General features: G+C 44.1%; 1 protein-coding gene across 2 annotated transcripts; it reads right to left on the bottom strand.

Annotated features, from left to right (window-relative positions):
• Positions 1 to 3,044: 3,044 nt before the first annotated feature.
• On the bottom strand, positions 3,045 to 22,573 carry Oat (ornithine aminotransferase). Of its 2 annotated transcripts, none has more exons than XM_059265417.1 (10): positions 22,473 to 22,573; positions 16,232 to 16,464; positions 13,291 to 13,515; positions 12,961 to 13,056; positions 10,004 to 10,131; positions 8,304 to 8,426; positions 7,468 to 7,596; positions 6,516 to 6,629; positions 5,196 to 5,340; positions 3,045 to 3,947 (listed from the first exon to the last, which is right to left on the bottom strand). In XM_059265417.1, exons 2-10 carry the CDS (start codon positions 16,428 to 16,430, stop codon positions 3,787 to 3,789), a joined length of 1,320 nt encoding a protein of 439 aa, XP_059121400.1. In that variant the 5' UTR covers positions 16,431 to 16,464; positions 22,473 to 22,573; the 3' UTR covers positions 3,045 to 3,786. The 2 variants fall into 2 exon arrangements, with proteins under 2 accessions (XP_059121400.1, XP_059121409.1); XM_059265426.1 differs by lacking the exon at positions 22,473 to 22,573 and adding an exon at positions 22,376 to 22,470.
• Between the last annotated feature and the right edge of the window lie 638 nt (positions 22,574 to 23,211).

Below are 23,211 nucleotides of genomic sequence, written 5' to 3'. Positions count from 1 at the left end.
CTGGTTAATTCTCAGAAGATCTGAGTCATATCTGGCCAAGTAGAGACATACCTAACATTCTGAACTACCAAGAAGGTCATAAGATTTCTATTAGTGGTAAAGAACAGGACATACCAATGTCCTTTCCTGAGTAGCAATCCAAAATGTTCCTGCCAATCACCCAGACAGGAAAATGCTCCCTCAGGGCAAGCTGTCTGTCCTAAAGACTTTAGACATAGTATAAAGCCTACCTAAAATGTAGATTGAGAGATCAGTCAGTAGTGTTTTCCTAACATGCACCAAGGCCCAGGGTTTGATCCCCAGCACTACACTCAGGAGGTAGAGACAGAAGGGTCACTCAAGATCATTTTTGGGTACATAGCAAGTTTGAGGCCAGCCTGGGCTACAGAAAACTGTTTTAGTCAATCAATCAATAATTTTTTTAAATGCAGGTCAGTACAATGAATTTTTCTGGACATTGCCCTTAAAACTTCTTTACTCTGTATTAAACTATCTTCTACACTAAGTTTCTTTGTCTCCTCTGAATTCTTGCAGCAGAAACCGCAGGACCAGGACTGGTCTGCTGTGCTGGTCATCAGGCCTGGACTGCTCCTCCCCATCATGGTGCAATCAGCCCTCCCTTCCCCCATCTCTCCCTCATCTGAATTACTTGGCTTTCTTATCAATTCCTGCAATCACAAGAGAGGGAATCTTGCAAACTTCCACACCTACAGTGCTGTTCCAGACAGAAGGAAGTACATTCTGAGGCCACATCTCTGAAGAGCCACTGACTGATGTAGCAGAAATCTTAGATGGTCTTATTAATAAAATCAAACCTGAGGCCAAGTATTGGGGTGAACACTGGAAGATCAGAGAGACAGAACAAGCCACAGCTAACCTCACCTGGCCAAACAAGATCTCAGCTGATCTTGTTTCCTCAGATAGGAAAGCTTAACCAGCCAAATGCTTAACCAGCCAAATGTTTAACCAGCCAAATGCTTAACCAGTCAAATGCTTAACCAGGCCAAATGCTTCTAGTTCCTGCTCCTCACACCTTATACATCTTTCTGCCTTCTACCATCACTCCCTGGGATTAAAGGCTCACTCCCTGGGATTAAAGGCGTGTGTCACCATGCCTGGCTGTTTCCAATGTGGCCTTGAACTCAGAGATCCCAGATGGATTTCTGCCTCTGGAATGCTAGGATTAAAGGTGTGTGCTACCACTGCCCATCCTAAGTATCTAGTGGCTTTTCTGTTCTCTGACCCCAGATAAGTTTATTAGGGTACACAATATTTTGGGGAACACAATACCACCACAGACTGACCTTGGATGCTGTGCTAATGAGATCTGGATGTTGCAGACAAAGAGCTGAAGCTGCTGCCATTGGTCTCTGAAGTAGCCCTCTAGCTCCAATGCCTGCATCTACCCAACATCCTCTTGACAACTAGGTGCAATTTACAGAATAGACTGCTAAACCAAACAGGCCTCTAATCTCAACTAAAGCAATGAATGTCATCCCAAGCAACCTACCTGTTGAGCCATCTACATATAAGTGTGATATACGTGTGTGTGTGTGTGTGTGTGTGTGTTGGGTATTCTTGATTTTTTTTTTTTTTTGGTTGGTTTTTGGTTTTTGAAGACAGGGTTTCTCTGTATAGCTTTGGTTTGGAATCTGTCCTAGAACTCACTCTGTAGACGAGGCTGGCCTTGAACTCATTCATCTGCCTCTGTTCATCTATCTATTTTGTAAGCATGTTTATGACTTTGTGTGACCTCTTCAACAGTGGCAGTGTCTTTCAAGGTATCCTAGATCATGATTACTGTATCTGAGTAAATTGTTTTCCTCTTTAGAAGAGCTATTCTTTAGTCGAGCATGCCTGGGTCTTTACCAATATCATCCTTTATTCATCATGTTCCCAAAAGGCGGGTCCCACTCCATCTCGTGAGAAACACTGGGCTCTAGATCCAACAGCTTTGATAGGCCAAACCACTAAGAGGATCGATCCCTTTCCTAGGACTGCCTAGCACCTGCCTCACCACTGCAGCTGGCTGCCCTATGCGTGTGGGTGGCACAGTAGTGTAAGTATGCTGGGTGACTGACTTCTCAGGACTCAGCCTGGCAGGTTTTCTATGGTGGTAAAAGCTGCCCTTCCCTGGTTCCTCCTTTCAGCAATCCCGGGGATCATCAGACCAAGGTCCTGTTTGCCTGCAATTCAGAGCTTTCCACCTTCCTGAACCTCTTACACTAAGTCTTCTCACACAACCAGGCTTTCCTCTCTTCTATCTGAAGACTATGATGGCCTTCCAAGGAATTTGGCCAGGAGCTTCATTTGCCAAGTCTACCTAAGTCTTCAGGCTTCCTCTGGAGATCTCTTGATGCATGATCCCAGGTCCTAAGGCAGCCTTTGCATCTCAGAGAGCGCCTGCAGGAAATGCAGAATCTCAGGTATACACATCACACACACATCACACACACACACACACACACACACACACACACACACACACACACGGTTCAGTCAGGCTATTGAACTTAGCTTTTTTTTTTTTAGATGTGTGTATATGTCATGTGTGCAGGTGCTGAGGGCAGGGAAGGTATCAGGTTCCCTAGAGCTGGAGAAACAGAAGTTGTAAGCCACCCAGTGCAGGTACTGGGAAACAAACTTGGGTCCTTTGGACAAGCAGCATGCTCTCTTAACCGCTAAGCCATCTCTCCAGCCCCAGGCTGTACTGCACTTAAACGTTAATCCCCTTTGCAGGGGCACGGTGGTACGTGCCTGTAGTCCCAGTTATTTGGGAGGCTGAGACTGAGACAGGAGCATCACTTGATCGGTTCTGGGCTGTAGTGCTCTGTGCTGATCAGGTGTCCACACCAAGTTCAGCATCTCTACGGTGACCTCCTCAGGAACAGGGAGCACCAGGTTGCCTAAGGAGGAATGAAGGGTTGGAAAGTCCATCCCCTTGGAACAGCAACCATCTTATAGGAAGTTATTCCACAAAACACACTAGAGAAAAATAAAACAAAATTTAAAGAGAAAAACAAATAAAAACAAAACTCACATCATTATACAGATATGAACTAATCATAGCTTTATTTAGAATGAAAAGCCTGAAACACACCCAGTGAGTGGTCTCAAGAGGAAATGAAATGCCAGTCATAAGGGTGAAATACACTGATTATTACCAATATGGAAATACAAAATACTCTGTTGGGGTAAAAAGAAAAATCAAGCTTTATTCAAAGAAATACTGAAAATAAATGTTTTACAAATTGCAGTCGAGCACTTTAAGTGAAATTTTAGGAATGAATTCTCAGAATCTATACAATACATTCTGATATTGGCCAATGCAAAGTTTACTTGAAACTAGTATTTTAACATATGCTTAACCTTCAATCATTTTAACATTCATTGATTATAACAATTCAACTGCATGATGTTAAGCAAGTCCCTTACGTAGAAATAACTTTTGAATACAAAACATTCACACCAGCAAGGAAATTATAAAAATGTATGTCAACGACTGCAGGACTGGATCTGAAGGCCGTGTACAGATGGCGGCGTTTCACCTTAGATAGTTCCCACAGTCAGCACTTGAGAGAGATGCCACTCACTCTCGTTCCTCTGGTACACGACCACTGCAGTTCCTAAGTGTCACTCCACTATGCATCAACTGAAAAATATATATATGTATCCAAAAAAATGTCTTTAAAGAGACAGACAAGTGGGATCTGGCCACTGTGAGCAGAGCTTCACAAGAAGCCCGTCTGAAAATGACTCCCAGGGGCCTCTGCGCAGTTCCTGCTCTCAGAAGGACAAGATGGTCTTGTTAATGATTTCCACCGACTCCCGGATCTCGTCCTCCTTGATCACAAGTGGAGGGGCTAACCTGATGATATCGCCATGGGTTGGCTTGGCCAGGAGCCCATTATCTCGGAGTCGCAGACACACCTTCCAAGCATCGCAATCTACAGAAAAATGGTCACAATGTACACACAGAGATTAATGTATGAATACCCTTGTCACAGGCAAAGGCAGTGAGTGAGCCTCTGCAGAGAGTGTCCCCAGTGTCTGCTCTGGAGAAGAAGCTCTAAGTTGCTCGCTGCTTTGCTCAAGAGGCTGCATTACTGACTTTTTGGCAAGCACATAACTAGGTCTGGACGACATGTTAAGACTGTTAGAGGAAGAGCACCCTTGTCTGCAGTGCTGGGGCCAGAAGAGCTCCTTCCAGATTCAGGAACGCTGGCATACACAGAAAGGGAGGGCGTATCTTGGAAAAGGGGCCCATGTAAACATGAAACTCATATTTCACACTCACACGGCCTAAAGGTAATCTCACACAAGACTCTTAGTATACCTGCATTTTGATTATGGCCTGTCTCCTGGGATCAAGTATGGGATTTTCCTCCTCTGGTGTGATGGTGGCAGTCAAAACCTTTCAGATTTGGGACCATTTCAACTTCTCAGATTAGGGATGCCTAACACGCAATCACAAGGAGCTAATGTGAAAGGACTTGGGTAGGAGCCATAAAATGAAATAATGGAATAGCCATCCCCCAATCCTAGGAAAACTACACACTGCCGATAATGGACACACTTCCTGGCTATTCGGAACGAAGCATCATTTCCCAGCAGTGTTTCTCAGCCTGGCTGCAGGCAGAACTGCCTAGAACTGCCTAAGTCCACCCTATCTCCACCCGTCACATCAGTGGAACCAGTGGAACCGGCTCCCTTCCTTTCTCAAAGGCTCATCTGCTGGAATCACTGCTTTAAAAGGAAGGGTTAGCCCAAGAAGACCCAGCAGGGTGCCCTGGAGAGTGATAAGTGGTATCAAGCACAAGGAAGTCCCAAATCTTCATTATCTAGTATCCACATCAAAGTCATTCATTTTATTCCTACTGCTGCCTCTACAGCCTCTGCTGGATGGACAAAGCATTCAACTGAAGGGGAAATATTAACAGAAACTAATCAGGGATCACCAAGTGCTGCCTGACTAACAGAGGCAGGAAAGAACTGTCTGCAAGGAACAAATACTTGGTCAAAAGAGTGAAACATGCCTTCTCGTTGGAAAGATCTACATTTAGGATAACATTAATGCAATCAGGTCACACTTCATCTAAATGGCTTGACCAACAGTCTAGTCCACTGTTAGAGAGGTCTGCCCTGCCCACTATGTCTTTGAAAGGACTGTCCGCATAATGTGTTGTGGACATTACCTTTGGTTTCTCTGATGACGATGGCATTTAGCAATCCTTTCCCTCTTACACAAGTCACAACATCAGAGGGCAGCTTCATGAGCTCCTTTCTCAAGATGGCGCCCATCTTGTCTGCGTTTTCAGCAAGATTCTCTTCTTCTAAAACCTGTTTTTTAAAAAAATCACAAACGTTAAGAGTGTCCTGGAGCAATCCATGAAAGGCTGGGAACAAAACGCACCTGTAATGAGACAAAGACCAGAGTGACACCACCTGCATTTGCTTTCCAGGGCCTGCATTAATTTCTAGCTAAACAGACAACCTCAGAGCCTTGCTTTAATCACAAATCCATTGTCAAACAGTCTTCGTGGCAAAATAAAGATTAAAATTTGTTTAATGCAAGCCAGGCGATGGTGGTGCACACCCTTAATCCCAGCACTCAGGAGGTAGAGGCAGGCAGATCTCTGTGAGTTTGAGGCCAGCCTGGTCTACAGAGCTAGTTCCAGAACAGCCAAGGCTACACAGAGAAACCCTGTCTCAGAAAAAAAAAATTCTTTTAGTGCACTATGCTGTTATTATTGGAACACCTCAATGGAGTAAGTCTAATTTAACTTGAAACTGCAGCAGAATTGCTTTTTGTCCTCCCCCTAACATATTATTGTATCTTACATCTACTTTCCTGGGCTGGCTTCAAACCTGTGACTGCCCTGCCTTTCAGTTTCCCTAGTGCTGGGATCACAGTGGTGTACCACCATCCCTGATTTCATTTTTACCTGTGTGACACATTTTTATCTGTGTTGAAATCAAACCCAAGGCCTTCCTCTTCCACTGAACTAAGACCACCAGCGCTCAAATCAGAGTTTGAAAAAAAAAATAAATAAAAGGGAAAAAGAGCTTTGTGATCCCCTGTAATCCTAACTTGGGCAGCTAAGGCAAGAAGATTTCGAGCTGTCTAGCTTGGGCTACACGGTAAATTCCAGGCCAGTGTGAACTACAGAGTGAGATCTTGATTTGAATAAAACAAACAGACAAACAAAAAAAAACCAAATCTTGCTCTGCTAAACCAAAGGGGCCTAGAAGGTGGTCATCGTACAGGAGCTCTGCCACTGCCGGGTGACTGACTACAGACTCGAGCAGCCCAGAGGAGTCCAGTCCTAACACTAGGGAAGGCAAAAAGCTACCGTCCTTCTTGAGAATGCCTTGCTCCTGAAACCTTCCCTCCATACTTCATGTTCTCTAACACTTGGCAATCGTATTAAATTTCTTATCACACCAGGACTCAAATTAAAAATAATTTCAACACTACTTAAATGCAGGGATCATTCAGCCCTATCAGTCTTCACCTCAAGAGCTGCAATGGCAATCCGGCAGCCGAGTGGATTGCCGCCGTAGGTGGAGCCGTGTTCTCCTGGTTTAATGGTCAGCATTATCTCGTCATCACACAGCACTGCAGACACCTGAAAGACAGACCCGCCGTGTCATTCCTCACATTCTCAGCATGCCGGGGACACAGATACTTCTGTACTGCTGATATTAAAGTCGATCAGCCAGCAGTTTACATCTGCCCCGACTCTCAGTAATAACTAATAACTAAGACAGGCCTTCTTAGAACTAAAAGAAATAAACTTTTTTATTATTATTTTATGTGGATGAAGTGTTTTGTCCACATGTATGTCTATGCAACAGTGCCCATAGAAACCAGAAGAGGGTGTTGGATCCCTTGGAACTGGAGTTACAGATGGTTGTGAGCTGCCAGGTGGGAGCTGGGAACTAAACCCAGGTCCTTTGGAAGAGCAGCCAGTGCTCTTAACCACTTAGTCATCCCTGCAACCCAAGCAGAGCTGTTTTTGCAATGAGATAATTTATAGTCCTTTCCAAAATGCTCTGCTTAGAAAACAAACTTGGGTATTCTCTGCAAGAAGACAACTCAGTCTACTCAGCAGGAACATCTACTCTTCAAAGCCCTTTCATCCCACATCAATTACTGGCTCTGGATACAAACCCCCAAAAAGAACAAATGTTCCCATCTTACATTCATTGTTCGAGGTCTTGAACAATTAATAGTACCAGTTTCTGAAAAATGGGAGGAGGAACTTCTGAGGGAAATGCTTCTGTCCAAATCAAATGCCACAACACATCCCAAAGCACACACTCCACTTGGTCAAAACTAACCAAGTGGACCACACAATGGAACTCTAAAATGTTCCAAGTGGCCTTTACCACACCTGATCAAATCAAATGACTTGAAAGGTATCCCGATCAAGGTCAGAAGAAATAAAGGGACATTGAACTTACAGGGTATAAGCCACCAGAAAGGGCCTTCCCGAGAAGAACTATGTCAGGTCTGACATTCTCATGATCCACAGCCAGCCATCTACCAGTTCTGGACAATCCTGTCTGTATTTCATCAGCGATAAACAGGACCTGGGAGGAACAACAGACAATACAACTGTGATTCTCACTTCCCGGAGAAACAAAGACCACTATCATGTTAACCCTCTCACTAAGTGTCTCTCTGGTGCACCCTGCAATCTGTGAAGATGTTTTCAGCACCCACACAATTTCAGTGGTGTCCTGTGGACATCTGTTTGCCGTGTCAGGCTAACACCTCCCAGAGGCCCGTGTGGCACTCACTGCTTTGCATGGCAGAAAGGCACTTACTCAAACATTAGGAGTTTGGAGGGCTTCAATGGCCCTAATTTCACTCAAAGAACAAACTCAGATAATTAACTCCTATATAATCATCAAACATTTTTCTGGAATTCTCAATACTAAGCAAAATACACTTTTAGCTTTGGTGAAAGAAAAGGAAGAAGGGTCGTAACATTTAGAGCCAAGGAACACAAGACAGGGCTTGGGAGGGATTAAGAGAGCAAGGCTCCTAGAGATGAGAGAAGAAAATGCCAGTAAGAGCCTGGAGGTCTGCAGCGGCAGCAGTCCTTAGCACAGTGTCTCACCAGTGTTCTAGAGACTGAAAAGTTAGCTTCCACAGAGGGTTCTAAGCATTAGAATGTTCCTTAACTCTCGGAACTCATCTAGTGGAAAGTGAGATAATCACGTATCCTGTCAGAGAGTTCAAACAAGTCAAGCAAGTTTGGCCTCCCTGCCAAGTCAGCGGGACCACCTGGTACCTGGTGCCTGGTGCAGAGTTCGCGAACCCCCGTCAGGTATCCTGGATCTGGAACAATAACACCTGCTTCACCCTGGATGGGCTCCACCATGAAGGCGGCAACATTGGGATCCTGAAGAGCTCGCTACAAAAGACACAGAAGGGCGTTCTAATAGCTTCCATTCTACCTACCATATTTGGTAACTGAAGTCAAATACTATACATACTTCCTGTTGTTAAGAATAAGAATGAGAGACTTAGCAGTTTAGAATACTTGTTGCTTTTCCAGAGGATCTGGGTTTGACTCCCAGCACTCATATGGTGGTTCACAACCATCCATAACTCCAGTTTCAGGAGCACCAGGCATACATACATGCAGGCAAAACACTCAAATTAATTAAGTGGGGGGGGGGGGGGGTGATGATGATGAAGCCCGGCATGGTGGTTCATGCTTATAATTGCAGGACTCTAGCATGCTAGGTTTATAGGCATATACCACTATCCAGATTATCCCCACTTTTTGCTACATCATAGATGTATTATAACTAAAAGCTAAGGCAGGAGCTGGAAAGGTGACTCGGCCATTAAGAGCACTCACTGGCTACTCTTGTCAAGAACCCCGGTTCCATTTTTAGCACCCACATGAGGGCTCACAACTGTCTTTAGGTCCAGTTCCATAGGATCCAATGCCGTTTTCTGGCCTCCTTGAGGCTGCACACACATGGTGCATTTATATGCAAGCAAACACTCACATAAATTTTTCTTAAAAAAACTAAGTAGCCTGTTAAAGCCATCTTATGACTTTTTTGTTTGTATTTTACAAAAGTACTCCACTTTGGAGATGGGATATACCTCAATGGTAGAACAACTGCCTAGAATCCACAAAGCCTTGGGTTCCTTCTCTAGCATCACAAATAAAGTACTGCAATTTACAAGTCTTAAAAACATTTTATCTAGGCCAGGAGTGATGGTACACGCCTTTAATCTCAGCACTTGGGAGGCAGCAGAGCCAGGAAGATCTCTACGAGTTCAGGACTGGCCTGGTCTACATACTGTTCCAGGCCAGTCAAGGCTTCAAAATGAGAGTCTATCTCAAAAGAAAGAGAATGAAAGGAAGGAATGGAGAGAGAGAAAGAAATTAATTTGATACAGTAATTAACTGAGTAATATTCGAGTTGTTATGATCTGAACTGGCTAGCTGGCCTAAGTACTAGACGACAAAAGCAGATCTCCCTGGGTTGGACCCTGACTGCCCACTACTGAGAATGAGTCTCACATTTCAGCCTACCTTACGATGGATTTTCAGACTCATATAACTTCATTTGTTCTGAGGTACTGGGGTCAAGCCCAGGACCTCACACATGCTGTTTGACCAAGGAGCAACCTCCCCTATCCTCATTAATGATTTTAATTTTTGAATATGAGCATTTATCTGTTATGTAAGTATGATAAGTACGTATCTGTACCACAGGCATGCCTGTTACCCAAGATGGTCAATGTTAAGAGTCCCCTGAACTAGAATTACAGAAGGTTGTAAGCATCTAAACTGGTGTAAGGAACTGAACCTAAGTCCTCTGCAAGAGCAGTATATGATCTTAATTATTGAGACATCTCTCCAGCCCCCTCATTAATGTGTTTTTAATCCACATACTGAACAGGTCATAACTAATTCAAAATAGTTTCCAGTTGCTATGAGCCAAGTACCATAGCCCCCCGATGTACCTCCAGTGCGGGCAGATCGTTATATGGGATAGTTTCAAAGCCTGGCATGAAAGGTCCAAAGCCTTCATAACTGGTCGGGTCTGTGGAACTGGAGATTGCAGACAATGTTCGACCCCAAAAGTTTCCATCTAAAAGGAAAGACAAATAGTGACTATTCCAAAGAAACCTACAAGTTCAGTAATACTACTCTACAAGCACCTTGGGAAGCTGGACTAAAAATAAAGGGTTATTTAGAGAACCTCTGTGAGCTTTCAATTACTCAAACAAAATCTGATACTAATTCCAATGGTTCCCCTGCCAGCAGCCAACAGGTCTCCTAATTACTATTTTAGACACTTCTCTACGGCACTTTTCTCAGACCCACTCTAACCAAAGCCTCACAAATGAGGCATCCAAGCATGGTTTCTGGACAGAGAAGGAACATTTACAACAGGAATGTGAGAAGGGAATGTCCTACATAATGACCAGCAGTTTCCTTTTTTTTTTTTTTTGGTTTTTGGTTTTTGGATTTTCGAGTCAGGGTTTTTTTGTCCTGGAACTCACTCTGTAGACCAGGCTGGCCTTGAACTCCACCTGCCTCTGCCTCCTGAGTGCTGGGATTAAAGGCATGTGCCATCACTGCCCAGCAGCATTTTCCTTTTGATAGCCCAATACTGCAAGCTACCTATTGAACAGAATGCATTTTCAAATTCACTTACAGCAAAGATCCTCAGACAATCCAAATACTTTCCATGTTGCCTGCCTTGACATTATAATCCTCTATAATGCTAAATGGAACAGACGTCTGCCTTTCCTCAGGATTGTGTTTTTTTCTATTAATAAATGTGGCTGGGGGCCACTGGAGGCCAGGCATTACTCCAGGAAGGGGATGGACAGGTAATTAGCCTGGGAGCTGCCTGTCCTCAGAGCCTCCACTCTGGTAAAAAGCAAACATCCTAACATCGGCCAGCAAAGCAAACAACTGCATCATTTCAGCTGGGGTTAAACTCAACCATGAACAATACAGTAAAGAGATCGGGAATTCATCTCACTAACGATGTGTTGACATCTCCACCACCTATGCCAGCAGCAACTCAATGACCTCAGTACTGGGTGGTTGTATCTTAGCTTCTTGGCATCTCTAAGAACACTCTTGCAAAAGCATCTGTCACCTGGGTCTCTGACTCATGCGTCAGCCCATCTTTTTCTCATCCACATACAAAAGCATATTCGTTAAGATAACAAGCACCAATGTGACCAGGAGCCAACTTGTTCTCCTCTCCCTAGCCTCAGGATCTCATCCTGTAGCTCACTCTGCAGGAATAGACCATCTTTCACTGTCATTTCAGCCCACTGACTCATCAGACTCTTTCAATACAATGTAAAAATACCTTTGCACCCTTCACTAGTATGAAAAAGACTGTACAGTCTATAACAGCAATGACATTCTGTTTAGAATAGCCAGCCAGGATACCCACAACTAAAACACAAGATTTTACAATGGTAAATTACAAGCAGTCGCTTATGAAGCCACAACTATGCTGCTGGGTTAAGCCACCCTTTTTCTGAATTACTCAGAAAAATGCAACCGTTCCCATTTCTTCTTTTCTGTCTCTTTTGGATGCTGGCAAGAGCCTAACTATACTTTCTCTTGTACATTAGGCTTTTTCATGCTTTGGTGAAGACCTCCCTCCTGTCTGCCATGTAGCTGCTCATCTGCCATGTGGCTCCTGTCTTCTTCTTCTTCTGTGTCCCTCCTCTGGGCAGCTTCAGGACTTACAGCTTGTCTCCCTATAGCTGTTCTTTTAACCTTGAATAAAATGTCTTTGAGTTTTAAAAAACAAAAATGGAGCCAGGTGGTGGCACGCACCTTTAATCCCAGCACTTGGGAGGCAGAAGCAGGCAGATCTCTGTGAGTTCCAGGCTAGCCTGGTCTAAAAAGTGAGTTTCAGGACAGCCAGGGCTGTACAGAGAAACCCTGTCTAGAAATGCCACACACAACCCCCACCCCACCTTCCCCACCTCTCCCCACTCCCCACAAAAAACAGTGGTGAGTTATAGAATCATGGCAACATTTCATCAGATCTGTCACCTCAAATATTAATTGACTCTGGTCATAACTTTATTATGCTATAGGACTTATAATTTAACTGTATGTATTCACCAGAAAAAGCAAAAATGGATTTGATCACAAAATCAGCACATACTTCTTTTTTTAACTAAAATCAAAATTTTAAAAAGCCAGAATCTACCATTTGAAATATCCCACAACGATTATCATCTCAAATTACATAATCGCAAAAAACTGTAAGTCTCTTAACAAGAATTCCAAGTATTCCTTCTCAACCATTCCCAGAGGTGTAACAAGGGCAGCTTCAGCCTCCTGTTCCTGATAGTTTCTTAGAACACAACACAAGAGCATATTCACTATTAGAACTAAAATCTTGACCACAAGCCAACATGGTGAGGCACGCCTTTAATTCCAGCTCTTGAGAGGTAGTAGCAGGCAGATCTCTGTGAATTTGAGGCCAGTCTGGTCTACAAAGTGAGTTCCAGGAAAGCCATGGCTATATAATAAAACCCTGTCTCAAAAACCAACAAAAAATGTTGGCTATAGATGCTCAGTGATAGAATGCTTATATAGTAAACACAAGGCCCTGCATTTGAAACTTAGCACCAAGAAAGAAAAAAGCAACTAGAAAACAGCTATGAGGAAAATGTGGTAAGATGAGAAATGAAATCAAAGTCACTTACTTCAAGGGAAGATTGAGGAGTTAAGAAAGAAAAATCTTGAACTAGGGATGTGGCTCAGGAGTAGAGCATTAACCTGGCGTCCATTAGATCTTGAATTCATTCCACAACATCACAAAAGGAAGATCTCATACATCAAGAAGTAATGTAGAAATCCAAGAAGGAATTCCCCCACCAACCTTTATAAAACTGTCCATAAATATTATGTAACAATTAAATTCACATACCAGCAAAAACAATCTTTGCTTTGTATTTCTGGATGCCTTTCACGGTGTAGCCCCAACGACGAGCAAGCTTACAGGCAGTCTCTCCAGCCTCCACTCCTATTGAGGGTAAAATGCTCAGATTTTACTAATGCTGCAAATTATCAAAGAAACCAGCTTAGCATGGGGCGCACAACTGAATCCCAGTCACTTGAGAGATTAGTTCAGGAAGATTGTAAATTCAGGACCAGCCTTGGCAATCTAGTGAGATGCTAAATAAATACAAATAAAGAAACGATTGACTGATTGATTGATTGATTGATTGGGAACTTAACAAGAATGGAACTGTTTTACCTGTATTCATCGGAAGAACTTTGTGGTAGTTGAAAAGCTTGGTAATGTACTCCTCATATTCACCAAGGACGTTGTTATAGAAAGCACGAGACGTTAAGGTCAGTTTGTCCACCTGACTCTTCATAGCATTTATGATCTTGGGGTGGCAGTGTCCTTGGCTGACAGCACCATAAGCACTCAGGAAGTCCAAGTACTGCCTGCCTTCTACATCCCACACATAGATGCCTAAAATACATAGGGAAGAAAAAAGAATTTGAGTCTCTGTATGACATAGACCCCCAAACTGAAGACTGATTTTTTTAAGCCCCCTCCACACCTACACATAAAATTCTATTTAATATATTTTTATGCTTAAAACTTGGTTTAGTGGCTGGAGGGTGGTGGCTCACACCTTTAATCCCAGCACTCGGGAGGCAGAGGCAGGTGGCTCTCTGAGTTTAAGGCCAGCTTTTTCTAAAGAGAGAGTTCCAGGACAGCTACAGAGAAGCCCCGTCTTGAAACTGCAGCCCCCACACCCACCCACCCCCCCAAAAAAAAACTTGGCTTAGTGCAAGCCTATTAAACTTTGATTGAGAAAGAAGTATTAAGGCTATATTTCATCTGTCTACCTCTGACAAATATATTTAACAGAACAGTATCTGTAATTCTGTCATGAATTTTGTTTTTTAGTGGTAAATAAGCACATAAAAATATACCCAATAGCGAAAGTGTAAAATTCAGTGTGAAGGTCCAAAGCTTCCATTCCAAATGGTTAGTCTAACTGTATAGGAGTTTACTGAGATATATAGACTTTGGGTCTGGTTAATTTCAGTGTGTGATGTTATTTTTATATATTATAATAAAGTTTGTTTAAAAAAGAGAGAGAGAAAGAAAGGAGGGAAGGAGGGAGGGAGGGAGGAAAGGAAGGAAGGAAGGAAGGAAAGAAGGAAGGAAGGAAGGAAGGAAGGAAGGAAGGAAGGAAGGAAGGAAGGAAGGAAGGGGTTGTAACCTCTTTACCAATTTTAATTTCAGGAGCCAAAAATTTGAATTTACGAAGAAGTTACACAAAATAGACAAATACCTTGTAAAGTAGAGACTACAACCGACCATATAACAGGGGTATTTGCAAACCATATGCCTGGTAAGGACTTAGTATCCAGAACTCAATGACAATACCAACAAAAACGACTAGGCATGGTGGCACATACCTCTAATGCCATCACTGAGAGAATAGAGGCAGAAGGATCAGGAGTTCAAGGCCAGCCTAAACCAAGCAAGACCTTATTTTTTAAAATGGTAAAAATAACTTGCTAGCATTTCTTCAAATACATATAGATGTTAATATGAATGTGAAAAGATATATAATACATCACCAGCCATTAGAGAAATGCAAACCAAAACAAGGAGATAGTATTTGCAACTGCGGCAAGTCCAAGACCAGCCTGAACTACACAGCGAGAGCCTGTCTCTCTACCATTACCAAAAATTAAACAAAAACAGTACAGCTGCTCTGAAAAAAGTTAGCCATTCTGAGCTGGAAAGATGGCTCAGTGAGTATGAGCTCTTGCTATACAGGCATGGCATGAGGACCTGAGTTTGAGTCCCCATATCCCACATTTAAATGAAGCTGGGCATGGCCACACATTCCTATAACCCTAGCATTAAGCACAGAGATGGGCAGGTCCCAGGAGTTCACTGGCCAACTTTATGTTCAGCAAGAAACCCTGCCCCGAGGGACTAAAGCAGAACCTCAGAGAGTAAGACACCTGACTTCCTCCTTTGCTCCTGCTCAGGCACAGGCATCTCACATATATACATGGTTATTTTAAAAGGTTGGCAGTTCCTCTGCAAGCCAAGCACAGTTACTGCATGACCTAGCAATTCCATTCCAGGGATCAATTCAGGCAGTGCCAAACTTTTAAGAAACACTAGCTTACAGGGCTGAAATAACTCAGTTGGGAAAGTGTTACAGTGAAGAAATACTGGCCCAGGGAAGAAGGAGGAGGAAGAATGTGGGGGGCCCCAAAACAGCTTGACCACATAGCTGCCATGACAGGCTTAGAGGCCCAGACACAGCTTCCCGCAGGCAACACATGAACCCAGGAAAAGCCATAAGCTGACTCCATCCAGTGGGGCCTGCATCTAAGAGGAAATACCTGACATTCCAAACATTCCCTATACCCCCAGACAAATGTAAGCCAATTGGGGTCCTGAACCCTGGAAATCCCCTCACCCCATCCTCTGCTATGATAAAAAAAAACCCCACCCTGCCTGGGATCTGGCCTCTCTGCTCTCACCCCTGCACTGGACAGACAGAAAGACCAAGCCCCAGAGCTTGAAATAAAGGCTCTTTGCTTTTACATATGAGATTCAGTCTCCGTAGTGGTCTTTTGGGGGTCCCCATGATCTGGGCATAACAAACCCAACAAGAATTAGAGTCTTGGTCTAAAGTTCCTTTTGTAATTCAGGACATAAAAGAAAAGTGGATTCCTGCTAGGTTGTTGACTTCCTGATTCTGATGATCACATGGGCACATAAAAGATAAAGTTCCTGCAGACCTTAGAAAAGACACGCTGACTGCCTAGGAGTGAAAAGCTAGAAAACAGGATGATCATGGGGCCAGAGGGGAGGAGAGAACACAACAAATAAAAGCCCTCAGCGATCTGCAGGAAGAGGAAAGAAACATTTTACTATCATCATAACTTTTTACTAGAGTTATGTCAAAATAAAAACTAATAGTTAAAAAGAAATAATGGTGATGATGTCACATTCCTATTTCTTCTGCATGTCCCCTAGGTGAGGCCACCATGGGGAAGACCCACTGGCACAGGAACCCTAGACACTTAGTAAAGTCGAAGGAACACTATCCACAACACACATTCAGTGAGGGATGGACTTGAGAAAATACAAAACGACTAATTCTTAGAACAGCAAATGTGGGGGTGGGTTAATTAGAACATACCTTTTCCTCTCTCCAGGGCTACCGGTAAAGGATGGTAATTATGTGCGCCATACTTAGATTCCCGTTCAAAAATGTACTCAGAGGATGGTGGGCCTTGGACTGTCTTCTTAGTTGCAACAGATGCGGTAGAGGCGACTGAGGCATGGATTCCTCGCCTCAGAGCAGCAACAGACTGCAAACTTGCTAGTTTGGAAAACATTGTGTGGGTCCTTCAGGAACGGAAGTACAGAGACCTGTCCAAAGTAACGAGAAGGCACTCAGTGAGAACCTTTCCAGGGTCAATGCATGTCTGTTCACTAAGTAACTGCTGAGCATCTACCACAGTCAATATCCAGCCTTTTCCTATCAGGTGTGCAGAGCACAAGGCAGACATCAGGGCGCCAAGTCAGAGGCCAGAGCTGCTGGGTGCTCATGAGTCATGGGGTAGGAAGCAGGGGCTAGGAACCATTTGCACTTTTTTAAAGCCCTGGCCGGTCTTCAACTCTGGGTTCAAATGACCATCTGGAGCTAGGACTACAAGCAGCACATGCCTCATCCTCTCTCAGCCCCACTCGGGCCCTGCAGGACCCCCACCACCTCTAGTCTCTGTGTTACATTTTTACTCTGTCCCGGTATGCAAGCAGTGAAACAATAGCAAATGTGGTTTTAATCTAGATGAGGTAACCCCAGCATTTAGGAGGCAAGATGACCAACACAAGTTCCAGGCTAGCCTGGGCTACACAGTAAGTTCCAGACCAGCCTGGGCTACAAGTCTCCGTCTCAAAATAGAAAGGTCGTGGGGGAAGAGACAGAGGGACTGAGCCAGAGAGATGGCTCTGTGGTTAAGAGAATCTGCTGCTTTTACAGAAAACCTGGGTTCAGGTGTCAGCACCCACATGGTGGCTCACAACTGTCTGTAACTCCAGGGGATCCAGCACCCTCTTCTGACCTTTGCAGGCACCAGGCACCCACATAGTGCACATATATACAAGCAGATAAACATTTAATACATATAAAATTTAAAAAAAAATAAATAAATCTTAAAAGAAAAAAATGGAGAGAGACAGGAAAAAGTAACTTTTAGAGGCTAGAAAAAGTTTAGCACCCAAACTACAAAAGGTAGAATCTGTCATTTAGCACAAATATCTAAAACTCCTGGAAGTCAAACTGAGCATAAACAAAGGCAAGAAGACTTGTTCTGGGATTCATTAAGAGTCTTGAGCTTTTACAGTAACAAACACAAATATATACATAGATGAAAAGGGAATGGCTGTTTCTATAACCCCAGCCACCACACACACACACACACACACACACACACACACACACACACACACTAAAAAGAGGTATCAAAAAATCAACTGTTCAGAGAAGAAAACAGTAGTGTCGACCAAGAGAATATCAAAGCACAAACAGCTAAACTAGGTGTATGAATTTCCGAGCACACTGGTGCTCACTCACACTATTTACATTTTTCAGCACAAACAGCTAAGCTAGGTGTATGAATTTCCGAGCACACTGGTACTCACTCACACTATTTACATTTTTCAGAATCAGGCTACTCTCTCTGCTCCAGTCCTAAAACCAGCCTCCACCAGTGTTCCCCTGACTTCTGTGCGTACTGCTCACCATTCAGATCACAGCAGGCAAAGAGCCTGAAACAAAGACTCGTAAGGAAGGGGCCACAGGAAAGGGGAAATAAGAGCGTGCAGAGGTACCATGTCTGGGGGCAGAGTGGGGAAACAGTTGAAGATAAATTCTAGATTAGGGGACAGTTACCCAAAGCCAGGCACGCCTGGGATGTCTATATCTCCTTATTTTTTTAAAAAGACAAATAGCTAATTCATGTTTCAACAAAATTCTCTAACAAGTCAAACCATGCATAATCCTAGCCTTCTTGACTGAGCTGCCAAGCCAGCTGATCACAGGGCTTGGCTAGCTTTCACCTTGGCTCTCACTCCATACTAAAAATCCAGTGCAGTTCAAGAATCTGCAATCACTAATCAAACCCCACAACTCTGTCTCGTTTGCCAAGAACTTGCTGTTATTCTTTCTTCCCACGGTCAGACCAGAGTACGGATCTGAAACTCAAGCTCTAGGGACTGGCTTGAGAGGATCCCAAGAACTCCTAAAGTAAAGCACACAATTATACACAAAAGTACATTTTCCTAAGGAAAAGATCTGCAACTTCCACGGTATTTTCTCTCACACTAACAAAAACAATGCAAGAATCACTGGAAATGGCGGCTAACGAAAACGTCTAACTGTACTACAAAGAACTGGTCCCCATCACCACCACTAAGTTAAAACACCTTTTTATCAGTTCTTTCTAGGCTCTTTACAGTCTATACAGTATATGCTGTTTGAGCTACTAAAAACTTAAACCAGTATTAATTTTTGCCGAGCAAATAAGCATAAAACATGCTTTCCCAGCCAGGCAGTGGTGGTACATACCTTTAATACCAGCACTAGAGAGGCAGAGGCAGGCAGATCTCTGTGAGTTCGAGGCCAGCCTAGACTACAAAGTGAGTTCCAGAACAACCAGAGGTACACAAAGAAACCCTATCTCAGTAAAGAAAAATATGCTTTCTCAGATACTTCTTAGGAGAGAACTTACATACACACAGGCAAAACTTTAACTATTCTCTATTTTCTACAATGACCATAAATTGTATTTATGGTACTGGGCAGTGGTGGCGCATGCCTTTAATCCCAGCACACAGGAGGCAGAGGCAGACGGATCTCTGTGAGTTTGAGGCCAGCCTGGTCTATAGAGTGAGATCCAGGACAAGCACCAAAACTACACAGAGAAACCCGGTCTCGAAAAACCAAAGAAAAGAAAACAATGTTGTTTAAAGAAAAGTATAGTCAATACTCCAAGGAAGTGCATCCTTGGGTCCGCTAGGTCACCTATTTATAGGCAAAGGATCAAACTTTAAAATAAAAATGACTCTCATACTTTTGCTACCGAAGTCTATAGCCCTGCTTTTTCAATAGGCAGAAACATACTCAAAAGCCTGGTTATTAAAAAAAAAATCCTAAAAATGCTTCAATAGTGTATTTTTACAGATTGAAATAGGACTGCAGAAGGGGGCTGGGGGAGGACTGTAATCCCAGCACTTGGAGGTACTGAGAAGGGTTTCCAGTCCAAGGCTATACTCAGCTGACTCAAAACAAACCTTCAAGGAGAAAGAACCTAAAGAAGGCTACCTAAACTCACCTTACCTCAATTCACACAAGAATTACCTGCTCAGCTACAATCTATTTATCTGCTGGGTCCCCTCAATTTTATACAGAATGACTATTATCAGTAGCCTAAAAAAAAAACATCCAAAACATGAGTAATACCCTCCAAGTTCTCAAAAGTAGATCTCTGGATATTTTCCTGAACTGGGAAAGATCAGAGGTGCCCAGACCATGATATATCAGGATTGACTGTGCACATTTCCATTAAAGAGCCTCTGTGTTCAAGTTACTGAGTTTGTACTGTATGAGAACTATTAGAACAAAATGCTAATTAAAGTGGCCTTTAAAATAGCCGTCAATAATCTTCTCTAGGCTTGGGAAACGGTGAAGAAATCCACAGTGGTAGAAAATGGTAGAAAACGCACAGCGTTGCCCAATTTAAATTCTGTCTGCGGCTTTAGGAGGTGGATGCTCAGTCTTTCTGAACTTCAGTTTCCCTATTCGTCAACGGCAGCTGAAGCCATCCACGGGCGTCTTGGGGAGTTCATGTTAAAGCTCCAGGTTCAGCACAAAGGAGCCTTTCATTCGGTTCTCTTCTGCTCTAAGTTCACAGGAATGCTAGCCAAAAAAAACCACTGCCATGGTGTCCTTTTTAAACTGGGCTATTTTCTTTAAAAAAAAATAAAAACCCTACATATAGGCCTGAGGATCAGTGAGTAGAGTACTCGCCTAACGTGCCTGAAGCCTTAGATTCCATCTCCAACACCAAAAACACCGGAGAAGCAGAGGTAGGAAGATCACGAGTTCAAGATCATCCTTGGCTACCCAAGAAGTTAGAGGTGGTCAGGCACTCTGACATCCACCATTATTCTCTGCACTCTGGAGGCAGAGCCGGATGGATCCAGCCAGCCTGGTCTACACAGTGAGTTCCAGGCCAACCAGGGCTACAGAGTGAGACCCTGCCTTAAAATTAAATAAACAGAAATCAGACAAGAAAGTAAAAAGGAGTAACCAGCCATGTCTCAAGAAAATCACCTAGCCTGGGTAAGGGGCTTCTGCTGACATTCTCCCGTCTGCCAAGTGAACAAGGTCCTTACTGAACCCAACTCCTAAGGGAGGCAAGGAAGCAACAGAAAGCGACCCAGAGTGGAGAGGGAATGAGGCCACCCCACCACGCATCAGGGTCAGTTAACTCTGAGAGGCTGCCTCTCTGTCCTCCCGTGCAGAAGTTCATCTTCTCATCAAAGCTTCACTCTTGGACCTAATAGCTTTCAGTCCTCAAAGGGCAAAATAATGTGTTGCTAAACACATTATTATTCACTTATTATTTATATTTACTATTTTTGTATTATTTTTTGTTATTTACATTAAGCAGACATAAGGGCCTAGAAATGAGAACAAGTTCTAATGGTAGGTCGAGAATTCTGAACACCTAACATTTAATTTCAAAGCCATCACTGTTCACTACCTTTTATCAGCCCACAGCAATGTTTCCACAGTACAGTGTCCATAAAGGGCTGCACTTGGAAGAATTTGTTTAGTCTGCCTTATTAAATAACATTTTCTTAAATTACTCAAAAAGAATCACCAATGTAAAGTCATCCAAAAGCCATTGAAAATATTCGGCTTGAGAAGTAAATTTGGTTTGGCTATTGTCAAATATTTACTTTTCTGAGGTAACCATTCACAAATACAGGCCTTATTTTTTGAAGTTCTGCCAACAAAAGCTTTGTTTTACGTAACCAATATTCTGGCTAAAATTCACCTCAAGTGCGTCACAAGCAAACAACTAATACTACTGAAAAAGGATTGGACCAGCTGTACCGCACCCTCCACACACCTCCAAATCACTGCCCATTCATTACTGTTTTTAAAAGTATGGGATCTGACTCATCCTTAAGAACTCAGCAAAGGGCATAAAATACAAACGCAAATAACTATAATAAAAATAGACTGTAGAAGAAAAATATATGAAACAGGGAAAAAATACCTTTAAAAATAAATCCTAAATAAAGTTTCAGGGGCTGGAGAGAAGGCTCAGCAGTTAAAATCACCTACTATTCTTCCAGAAGACCAGAGTTTGGTTCACAGCAACCCACATTACATGGCACAACTAGAGAGAACTCCTGTTCCAGAGGGATTGGACCTCTCTGGCCTCAGAGAGCATCTGCATTCATGTACATGTACACACACACACACACACACACACACACACACACAAATTTAAAAAAAATCATAAATACAGTTTCAGTTTACATGAAACTAATTTACCCACAGACACTCTGACAATCCTGATTGAGGAAATTTAGGATGGAGAAATTGGAAGTTATTCAGTTGGAAAGGACACGTCATTCCAAAAATCACTCTTTCTCCTCTCTCAATATATCTTGACACATCTACAAGGTAAATAAATGCACTACCAGCCTGAGGCCAGGTTTACTGGCATCAGAAGTTCCGCGCAATTAGCCTGGAATTTTCTGAGGTTCAGCATCGTTTGCGAAAGGTCTGGGGGACTGACGGGGTGGGGTTGGGGGTCTTCGTGCCAAAAGCCCTGTGGGCCAATCCCTAGCCAACATCTCAATAATGTACACGTCACTTCCTCAAATCCTCTTATTTGGTTTAGGGCTGCAGAGAAAGTGGAGAGTGGGGAGGGAAGGGCAGGAGCAGTCGCGGGACCCAAGAGGCTGCCCGAAGAACTCGGGCTCAATCCACATCAGCGTGCCCCCCACCCCCTACCCCCCGCCCGGTGACTGGGCCACGCGATCACTGCTCTGTCCCCAGGGATCCGATCCCCGGCAGCCAGGCAGCTCGAGCCGCCACCTTCTCGAAAGCCGAGGCCTCGGAAGGCCCAAGTGAGTGCCCGGAGGGCGACGAGCCCGAGCTGTGTCTGGCAGGCAGCCGTGCCACGTCTCCGGCCTCCGGTTCCCTGCTCGTCCCCTTGCCGAACCCGCCAAGCCCCGCCCCGGGGATGTGCCGCACCCAGGACCGGTACAGCCGTGCGCTGCCCCGGCTGAGACTCTGGGACACCTAGCAGGTCCCGAGCCGCTCCCGCCCGGTCCCGGCGCGCGCTTGATACCTGACAGCGTCCGCTAGGCGCGAGCCACGGCACTTGAATCGCAAAGGCCGATGTGGCCGCCCGGCGCGTCACGCCGTTTAAGACGCCGTGTCTGCCCCGCCCCGCCTGCGCTTGCAGTTCATTGGCTGAGGCGGAGGGCCGCACACCAATCACACGAGGCCCTCCCTCGCCCCACCCACCCGGCCTTGAGCCGCAGGGCGCCAAGCTCCGCTGCTCTCGGTAAATGTGCAGTCTGAGTTTGTGTGTGCGGCGCTTCTGCCCTGGACTGGACTCAGGAGCAGTTCGCTGTCTTTTACAGGCAGGGAAACAGAGACTCGAAGGGATGCTGGCATCCCACGGCGTTTTCTTGGCCGACGGACCCTCCAAAGCCTTTCCTAGAAGAGCCTCTTAGGAGCAACATCATCTCCTCTTAGATGCTGAAATCACATGACTTTGAACCCTCACGTGCCAGAATGGCGGAACAGCTTACTGATACTTCCAGAATCTTTGCAGCTGTAAAACACTGCCTAGGCCGGGCGGTGGTGGCGCACGCCTTTAATCCCAGCACTCGGGAGGCAGAGCCAGGCGGATCTCTGTGAGTTCGAGGCCAGCCTGGTCTCCAAAGCGAGTTCCAGGAAAGGCGCAAAGCTACACAGAGAAACCCTGTCTCGAAAAACCAAAAAAAAAAAAAAAAAAAAAAAAAAAAAAAAAAAAACCCACTGCCTAGCTGTTAACTGTTGTTAGTAATCGTTGTAAATGA

This window comes from Peromyscus eremicus, chromosome 1, assembly GCF_949786415.1.
Source record: "Peromyscus eremicus chromosome 1, PerEre_H2_v1, whole genome shotgun sequence".
NCBI classification, from domain to species: Eukaryota; Metazoa; Chordata; class Mammalia; order Rodentia; family Cricetidae; genus Peromyscus; species Peromyscus eremicus.
This window is presented reverse-complemented; position numbering and strand designations above follow the sequence as displayed.

Bases quoted from the DNA above. Each gene is read 5' to 3' on its own strand.
- Oat (XM_059265417.1), bottom strand. From the start codon at position 16,430: ATGTTTTCCAAACTAGCAAGTTTGCAGTCTGTTGCTGCTCTGAGGCGA. The intron at 13,057-13,290 runs GTAAAACAGTTC...TACCCTCAATAG, and splicing joins AGTTCTTCCGATGAATACAG to GAGTGGAGGCTGGAGAGACT. The intron at 3,948-5,195 runs GTAATGTCCACA...ATTTTTCTGTAG, and splicing joins CGTCATCAGAGAAACCAAAG to ATTGCGATGCTTGGAAGGTG.